This window comes from Nematolebias whitei, chromosome 18 (assembly GCF_014905685.2).
Source record: "Nematolebias whitei isolate Nwh7 chromosome 18, NemWhi1, whole genome shotgun sequence".
Taxonomy (NCBI): domain Eukaryota; kingdom Metazoa; phylum Chordata; class Actinopteri; order Cyprinodontiformes; family Rivulidae; genus Nematolebias; species Nematolebias whitei.
Window position 1 is genome coordinate 997,953 of NC_056515.1, and position 10,104 is coordinate 1,008,056.

At 46.4% G+C, this 10,104-nt stretch overlaps 1 protein-coding gene across 1 annotated transcript in view; it reads left to right on the plus strand.

The window, feature by feature from the left end:
- Positions 1 to 10,104, plus strand: part of LOC119425163 (electrogenic sodium bicarbonate cotransporter 1) — a gene marked incomplete at its 5' end in the record, with an annotated part of 64,762 nt that overhangs the window by 40,331 nt on the left and 14,327 nt on the right. Inside the window, 4 exon segments of the mRNA XM_037692699.1 lie at positions 5,410 to 5,462; positions 5,582 to 5,767; positions 6,548 to 6,661; positions 7,596 to 7,757. Coding sequence (XP_037548627.1) covers positions 5,410 to 5,462; positions 5,582 to 5,767; positions 6,548 to 6,661; positions 7,596 to 7,757 — 515 coding nt within the window.

Genomic DNA, 10,104 nt, shown 5'->3' on the forward strand with positions numbered 1-10,104 from the left:
CATCCATCCATCCATCCATCCATCCATCCATCCATCCATCCATCCATCCATTATCTTCCGCTTATTCCGAAGTCGGGTCGCAGGGGCAGCAGCTTGAGCAGGGAAGCCCAGACATCTCTTTTCACAGCCACCTCTTCCAGCTCTTCTAGGAGGATTCCAATACATTCCCAGGCCAACCGAGAGACATAGTCTCTCCAGCATGTCCTGGGTCTTCACCCGGGGTCTCCTCCCAGTTGGACAAGCCCAAAGTACCTCCCTAGGGAGGAGCCCAGGGGGCATTCTTACCAGATGTCTGAACCATATCAACTGGTTACTCTGGAGGAGTAGCGGTTCTACTCTGATTCTCTCCCAGATAACTGAACTTCTCACCCTATCTCTAAGGGAGAGTCCAGCTACCCTGCGGAGAAAACTCATTTCAACCACCTGTATCCGCAATCTGATTCTTTCGTTCACTACCCAGACCTCATGACCATAGGTGAGGGTAGGAACGTAGACCGACCAGTAAACAGAGAGCTTTGCCTTACAGCTCAGCTCTCTCTTCACCACAATGGATCGGTACAGAGTCCTCAATACTGCAGATGCTGCACCAATGTGTCTTTCAATCTCACGCTCCATTCTTCCGTCACTCGTGAACAAAACCCCAAGACACTTGAACTCCTCCACTTGAGGCAGAACCTCACCCTCGACCTGAAGAGAGCAATCCACTCTTTTCTGGTTGAGGACCATGGCCACAGATTTGGAGGTGCTGATCCAAGCAGATTCACACTTGGCTGCAAACCACTCCAGTGAGAGCTGAAGATCACGGCACGATGACACCAACAGGACCACATCATCTGCAAAGAGCAGAGATGGAATCCTGAGTCCACCGAACCGGAAACCCGCCGCCAGCTGGCTGCACCAAGAAATTCTGTCCATAAAAATTATGAACAGAATCAGTGACAACGGGCAGCCCTGGCGGAGTCCAACTCCCACCCGGAAGGGATCCAACTTACTGCCGGCCATGTGAACCAAACTCTAGCGCCGCTTGTATAGGGACTGAACAGCCCATAACAACTGGCCTCCGATCCCATACTCATGGAGCACCCCCCACAGTGTACACCAAAGAACACTGTCAAATGCCTTCTCCAAGTCCACAAAACACATGTAAACTGGATGGGCAAATTCCCATGACCCCTGAAGGACCCTAGTGAGGGTAAAGAGCTGATCCAGTGTTCCACGGCCAAGGCGGAACCCACATTATTCCTCCTGGATCTGAGGTTCAACCAACGATCAGACTCGCTTCTCCAGTACCCACAAATAGACCTTACCAGGGAGGCTAAGAAGAATGATGCCCCTATAAAAACCCCAAGACACTTGAACTCCTCCATTTGAGGCAGAAACTCACCCTCGACCTGAAGAGAGCAATCCACCCTTTTCTGGTTGAGGACCATGGCCACAGATTTGGAGGTGCTGATTCTCATCCAAGCAGCTTCACACTCTGCTGCAAACCACTCACACTCACACAGTGAGAGCTGAAGATCACGGCACGATGACGCCAACAGGACCACATCATCTGCAAAGAGCTGAGATGGAATCCTGAGTTCACCAAACCGGAAAACATCTGCCAGCTGGCTGCACCGAGAAATCCTGTTCATAAAAGTTATGAACAGAATCAGTGACAACGGGCAGCCCTGGCGGAGTCCAACTCCCACCCTGAAGGGGTCCAACTTACTGCTGCCAATGCAACCAAACTCTAGCACCGCTTGTATAGGGACTGAACAGCCCGTAACAACGGGCCTCCAATCACATACTCACGGAGCACCCCCCACAGTGTACACCAAGGAACATGATCAAATTAATTCTCCAAGTCCACAAAACACATGTAGACTGGATGGGCAAACTCCCATGACCCCTGAAGGACTCTAGTGAGAGTAAAGAGCTGACACAATGTTCCACGGCCAAGACGGAACCCACATTATTCCTCTTGGATCTGAGGTTCAACCAACGATCGGACTCGCTTCTCCAGTACCCCTGAATAGACCTTACCAGGCAGGCTAAGATGAATGATACCCCTACACACCCTCCGGCCCCCCTTTTTGAAGAGGGGAACCACCACCCCAGTCTGCCAGTCCAGTGGCACTGCCCCTGATGTCCATGTGATGTGCTTCCACTGGGGTCGATCCTAAGAAAACATGTATTCCATTCCATTGCTACGCCAATGACTGTCAGATCTACCTGCCACTGAAACCAGCCAGTGCTTGTTCCGTCCACCCTCTCCTCAAATGTCTGGACGACATTAAGACATGGATGGCTTCAAATTTTCTAAGTTTTAACGACCAGAAGACTGAAGTCATTGTCTTTAGCCCTAGCTCAGCTGCCGCCTCTTACCCTGTGAACCTGGACTCCCTTCAGCCTTATCTGAAGCACTCTGTTAAAAACCTCGGAGTGTTTTTTGACTCGGATTTTAAGTTCGACAAACAGATCAGTTCGGTTCTGCAGAGAAGCTTCTTCCAACTGCGGCAGGTAGCTAAGCTCAAGCCAGTGCTGTCTAGACCCGACCTTGAGACACTAGTCCATGCATTCATCACAACCCGCCTGGACTATTGTAATTCACTGTATGCTGTGGTCAGCCAGGCCTCTATCTCACGGCTACAGCTCGTCCAGAATGCTGCAGCTCTGCTTTTAACCGGTACACCGAGGTATGAGCATATCACACCAGTTCTGTCCTCCCTACACTGGCTTCCTGTGAGAACTAGGATTGATTTCAAAATTCTCCTCCTGACCTATAAGTGCCTAAATGGCCTCGCACCCATCTACCTCTCTGAGCTACTGGAACCATATGTTCCCTCTCGGGCTCTGAGATCATCCGATCAGCTGCTTTTGGTTGTTCCAAAAACACGACTGAAGCTCCGAGGAGATCGGGCGTTTTCAGTCATGGGTCCCAAACTGTGGAACAACCTACCCCCCAACATTAGGCATGCCACCTCCCTTCCTGTGTTCAAATCCCTGCTAAAAACATATCTGTTCTCTCTGGCGTTTCATACTGTGTGAGTTGATTTAGTATATCTTGTTCCATGTCTTCATTTTAATGCTGTTGTTTTAATTTTTTAAGGTATATTCTTACTGCTTTTTATTTCTCAGTGTTACCCTTAGTGTTAAGCACTTTGATAACAGTCTATCTGTTTTAAATTGTGCTCTATAAATAAATATGACTTGACTTGACTTGACTTGACTTGATGTTGCAAAGGCGTGCCAGCCAAGACAGCCCCACAACATCCAGAGCCTTAAGGAAATCAGGGTGAATCTCATCCACTCCTGGAGCCCTGCTGCCTCGGAGCTTTTTACTACCTCGGCGACCTCAGCCACGGTTATGGACGGATCAACCCCAAAGTCCCCCGACTCAGTTTCCTCCATGGAAGACATGCTGGTGGAATGAGAAGGTCCAAAAATTATTCCTTCCACCTCCCGATGACATCACTGTTTGAGGTCAACAGCACCCCACCTTCACCTGAACACAGTGTTAGTAAAGTGCTGCTTTCCCCTCCTCAGCTGCCTGATGGTTTGCCAGAATCTCCTCGGATCCGACCGAGAGTCTCTATCCAAGGTCTCACCAAACTCCTCCCACATCCAAGTTTTTGCCTCAGCAACAGCCAAGGCTGCAGATCGCTTGGCAATCCAGTACTCCTCAGCTGCCTCCAGAGTCCTACTAGCCAATAAGGCCTAATAGGACTCCTTCTTCAGCTTGACAGCCTCCCTAACCTGGGATGTCCACCACCAAGTTTGTGGATGCCCACCGCGAGAAGCACCGACAACCTTGCGGCCACAGCTCAAGGCAGCTACCTCAACAAGCGAGGTGCGGAACATGGCTCACTCTGACTCAATGTCCCCCACATCAGCTGGGACGCGGTTAAAGCTCTCCTGGAGATGTGAGTTGAAGATCTCTTTGACGGGTTCTTCTGCCAGGCATACCCAGCAAACCCTCACCACACGTTTGGGTCTACCGGGTCTGTCTGGCATCTCCACCCCCCCCATCTGATCCAACTCACTACCAGATGGTGATCAGTTGACAGCTCAGCTCCTCTCTTCACCCAAGTGTCCAAAACAAACGGACGCAAATCAGATGACATGACTAAGAAGTCAATCATTGATCTACGACCTAGGGCATCCTGGTGCCAAGTGTAAGTAAGTAAGTAAGTAAAGTTTATTTATAAAGCGCTTATCACAGACATAAAAAGCGCTGTACATAAAATCAGACATAAAATCACAAAGCGCAGTACAATAAAAATCTCCGCTAAAATATACAATTATAATTGCCCCCGACAGCATAGCACCGGTGCCCATGTCCAGCAATCACTGTGCGAGAGGCGGGGGACACCCTGGACAGGTCTCCAGTCCATCACAGGGACACATTTTTCAGGACTCTCTTGTAAATGAGTCCCCGAGGCTCAGTGGGACTAACCTGTATAAATACAGTTTGAATGAACACAGAGACAAACGAGGCAAACAACCATTCACTCTCTCACTCACACCTAGAGACAATTTAGAGTTACCAATCAGCCTAACATGCATGTTTTTTGTCTGTGGGAGGAAACCGGAGCACCCGGAGAAAACCCACGCATGCACGGAGAGAACATGCAAACTCCACCCAGAAAGGCCCCCGAACCAGGATTTGAACCAGGGGAACCTGCTCACCGAGAGGCAGCAGCTCTAGCAACTGCACCACCGTGCTGCCATTATCACTTCAGTTTCTTTAAAAAGATGGAAGAGGCATTTGTTTGTTTTATAGAAATGTTGTTCTCACGTATATATCTCTGTATATGATCTGTAGGTTAATTTATTTTTTATTTTTACAGTAGGCTGAGCCTACAGGAAATAAATACCTGACCACTGTCCAAGCATGTCTTGTAATGTTCAAGAATTATAAAATGTTTGTACTTGGATATAAAAATTACCCCCTCACCCCCCCACCACCGAACTGACCAAAACATTCAGGGTTTTGAGCTATGAAAGTTTGGAATATTGGACATTGTGTAAAAACCTTGTTCTTGTCATGGCTTCACAAAGATTGACCACAAGTAGCTTGACTCTGAGAAACAAGACCACTGACACATCATGAAGTATCTTTTGCCTGATTGTTTCAGCCTGCCATCAAATATTCAATAATAATGACACCAAACAATAATAACCTGAATAGTTTCATCCTGAAGTCGTTGAAATGTGTCTGCAGTGCAAACATCAGATGCTGCTCTTGTGTGTCAGTACTGGATACCCATGTTTACTATCGTAGCAGCCAATCAGTGTGTGAACTGAACAACTCGGCTCAATTCTGCAGGGAAATGTTGACACAAATTTAAAACTGTAATTGTGAAACCACTGCTATCAGAAGTTTTCTTTTTGTACTGATTAGATATCATTGTTTCTTTTCACCAGGCAACACGTCAGAACTCCTTAATATTTCCACGTGGACAAACAGTACTGATCTGGTATGTCGTGTTCTTGTTTTGGTAGACCAGGATGAGTTGTGTGGGTTCAGAGAAAATGTTTTCACATATGCATTTTTGTTTCTCCACGTCCATGACTCGTATGCTCCTTGTGTCTGCAGCCGGAGAATGCCAGCTGGGCGTTGCTGACTAAGGAGCAGTGTGAGATTAGTGGAGGGCTCTTGGTTGGAAATGCCTGCGACTACGTGCCTGACATCACCCTCATGTCCTTAATCCTGTTCTTTGGGACCTACACCTGCTCCATGGGTCTGAAGAAGTTCAAGACTAGCAGATTCTTCCCCACGACAGTAAGTCATGGTCCCCATCTCTGAACTAATATTTATTGCTGGAAAGGCGAACATAATGCCCGTGTCTGTGTGCTTCACCTCAATTTGGTGAAGTACTGCAGCTGCAATCTGAAGCACCACTTTGTACTGAAAGACGTATGGGTGTCCACACTGTTCATAATGACATCACCTCTGTGGGGGCAGTTTTATGCAAACAGGACTTTTGATCCCTCTCTTTATCTTAGTGACTCTTCTTAAGTGATACAAAAACAGCACAAAGTCTGTGAGAACGGGAGTCTTAAAGACAAACTGTTGTTTCAAAGGAGCGTACACAAATGTCCGTTCAGACCAGGAAGTAACAGGCTCGCCAACATTTACGCTGATTTATGTGTCAGGAAAAGGAGTTCCTTAAAAAGAAAATACAACTGAGATTGTGTGTTGATAAGCTATGAACAACATATTTGGATCATAAGATTGAGAGCACTTCACTTTTTAAAATGAAACTGACCTGAATAAATTTATAATAGTCCGACAGATGAAAGGTAAGGTCAACAGAATCATACAAAGTAGAGCATGAACAGTTTCAGCCCAGAGTCCCCCTCAGACATCTAAAAGTTCAATCTATGGATTTATTTCAGTTTGAACCAAAAAGTCATGAAGTTTGCATTAACCTCCTGCTCTGTGGATGCTAATTTTACAAACAAATGTTTTTCCTCCTCTTAAACAGACCGTAACAGTTCCTAAAAGGTTCATTTTTGTTTGGTATGGATAAGAACACTGTCTGACCGGCTGTGTTTGCAGGTGAGGAAACTCATCAGTGACTTTGCGATCATCTTGACCATTCTTCTCTTCTGCGGCATGGATGCCTTAGTTGGTGTGGACACTCCAAAGCTGATTGTGCCTAGTGAATTCAAGGTAAAGAAGTACAAATTGCCATTACAGCTCATATTGCACTTGAAGTTGTGACTTTTTCGAGCAGAAAGACAGTGGTCAGGCATGTCCAGTTTCCTCGGATTACACTTTTAATGATCCATGTTGCTGGAAGAAAGCCCCTCTAATTCTTTCAAATCTCACTATAATGCTCGCTTTGTACTTTGCACGGCAGGATGCATATTACCTGAAACTAAGACAGACATTCTTGGTGATTGCTAAGCTCAAATGTTCCTCCACTGGCCCCCGCAGACCCTCGCTTTGGTCCAGAGGGGGGTAAAAGTTGATTACAGGTGATGTGAGAACAGACAGTCCTCTGGTTGGAAGTACAGAGGCAGCTTTCTTTCACCAAGAAGGTTGAATACAGTCTGTTCGTCATGTAATGATGCACCAGTAATCCCAAACTCAAGACTTACTGACTTCTTCAATAACTGCCTCACACTGAGTTCCTGTTTTTCTTAAGTGACTTAAATCTACGCTGAAGATGTACTGCACTCAGGAATGCAATCTCAATCCTGAAAACGTGAGAGGTTTTGTAAAACGTAAATAAAAGCCAACAACAATCATTTACATACAGTCTCTCATAAAACTATATTTAATTTATAATAAAGAAAAGTAAACATATTTAATGTTTTAAGTAAAATTATTCAATGTTTGGGGAAAATAATGTAATTTGGAAGTTTATGGCAGCAACACATCTCAAAACAGTTGGGACAGGATCATATTTACCACTCTGAAGCATCCCTTCTTCCTGTAACGACAATCTGTAAACATCTAGGAACTGAGGAGACTGCTGGAGCTACTGGAGGGGAATGCTTGTCAAACTTTTTCAAAATTGGGGATGTAGTTTAGAATTAGTCACATTGTTTTTATTTTCTACCTTTTAACATTTTTTGTCTTCCTCCATATGTTTTTCCAGCCAACAAGTCCACTGAGGGGCTGGTTCATCCCTCCCTTCGGAGGAAACCCCTGGTGGGTGTACTTGGCAGCTGCACTTCCTGCTCTGCTGGTCACTATTCTTATATTCATGGACCAGCAAATCACTGCTGTGATTGTCAACAGGAAAGAACACAAACTCAAGGTAGGTGGAAGGACGAAATAAGTGCAAAATGTCTCTCCACAGTATGACGAAGCCATTTAGATCTGCAGAATCAATATAAATAAGACTTTAGAACATTTGTTGGTAAATTGCAGATTAGCATTTTTTTGTTTACTAAAGTATTCCATTTATTAGTTAATGTTGCCGTATGTTAGACTGGTACAGGACATGTTTGAGGACAGCAGGACAGTGGTGAGATGTGCTGTAGGAGGGACATATAGCTTCAAGGTGGAGATGGGATTGCATCAATAGCGCCGGAATGGGGTGGTGGGAGGGTGGTGGCAGGGGGCCATTGGCCCCATCACTTTATGGCCCTGTTCATCAACTGGTCCCAGACATTTACATGAGCTAACCCCAACGTTGACAAGCAGTGACTGACGTCTGTGTGTTTGTGTGTGTACATACAGACAGAGGCAAAACCTACAGCATTCAGATCTGGGCCAAATCCATTTACAAGTCGCCAGATCCACATAACGGTCACCAGAGGATTTACGTACATGCACCAGCTCCGGCTTGGGCTGGGATCATGAGCCTGCCTGACACCTGCAAAAAATGTTTTGGCTCTGATCTGGTCCAGGTCTGGACCAAATCACCCTAAAATGAAATAATTATAATATATTTGTGTCACAGCTGGCCCAAATGCAGTATTTATAGCACCTGTGGGCCACCTCGCAACAGCAGAAAAGTTTCTCAGAGTTCAGTTAGTCCCGCCGGTGACAGTCCTCAGACCCCCGTCCACTTTGACAGCAGACTCTCTGAGACCCAGAGTCCAGCCGGTTCGGTCCTGTTGGGTTTCCGTCCTGTCACCATGCAGTCTGGCTTTCTCCTGTGTGTAATGGTCCTGCTCTCCTCCTTGCTGCTTTCTGAAGAGTGGGTCATGGTCCGGCTTTTTGCCCTCAGCTGTCCGGAGACCTGTGACCGATCCTGGTGCACCCAGGTCCCGGCGGACTGCCTGGCTGGGGACGTGCTGAACTGCTGCCCAGGGTGCACGTCCGGAGAGGGCAAGCCGTGCGGCGGCTCTGAAAAGCTGGACTGCGCCGAAGGGATGGAGTGCATGCTGGGCAGCAGCCCAGGGGCATCCGCCACAGTCAGGAGGAGGGCCAGGGCCGGTGTGTGCGTGTGCAGCAGCTCGGAACTGATCTGCGGCAGGGAATAGGTGGAAGAGAACTTGGAGAGGTGGAGGTGTGCTCTTGAAAGAAGAGGAATGAAAGTCAGCTGTAGTAAGACAGAGTCCATGTGTGTGAATGAGAGGGAGGAGGTGGAACAGTGAGGCTACAAGGAGCAGAGGTCACAAAGGTGCAGATCTTCAAGGACTTGGGGTCCATTGTCCAGGAAAATGGGGAGTGTGGTAAAAAAGTGGAAAAGAGAGTCCAGGCAGGATGGAGTGAATGGAGAAAAGTTTCAGGAGTGATTTGTGACAAAAGGGTGTCAGCAAAGGTCAAAGGAAAAGTTTGCAAACAGTGGTGAGACCAGCTATTTTGTATGGTCTGGAGACAGAGACATGGACAAAAAGACAGGAGAAAGAACTGGAAGTGGCAGAAATGAAGATGTTGATGTTCTCCTTAGTGACAAAGATGATAAGATTAGGAATGAGATCATCAGAGTTAAAGCACAGGTTGAACAACTGAGAGATAAAGTTAGAGAGGACACACTGAGATGGTTTGGACATGTCCAGAGGAGGGACAGTGGTTTGGACATGTCCAGAGGAGGGACAGTGATTATATTGGTAGAAGGATGTTAGAAATGCAGCTGCCAGGAAAAAGACAAAGAGGATATGTATGGATGCAGTTAGAGAGGACATGGAGGTAGTTGGAGTGAGGACAGAGGATGAAGAGGACAGAGAGAGATGGAGGAGGATGACTCACTGTGGAGACCCCTGAAGAGGGAATAGCCGAAAGAAGAAGAAGAAGAAGAAGAAATGCTTGTACTGATTAACTGAGAATTAACTGAAGATTAACAGAGATTAACGCTTTGATTGAGGCATATTAAAGTAGCTTCAAAGAGTTATTCTGAGATGAAGTGATGTGATGATGAAAAGAGACTCTTTAAACAAAACATTTAGTATATTTTGTAGGAGGAAAAAACTCCCTTTGATTTGAACCTTTAGGTTTTATACATGTACAGAGGTACACAGAGATACACCGAGGTACACCGAGGTACACCAAGATATACAGAGGTACACCGATATACAGAGGTACACAGGGGTACACAGAGATACACAGAGGTACAAAGAGATACACTGAGGTACACAGAGATACACAGAGGTACACAGAGATACACCAAGGTACACAGAGATACACAGAGGTACACAGAGATACACAGAGATACA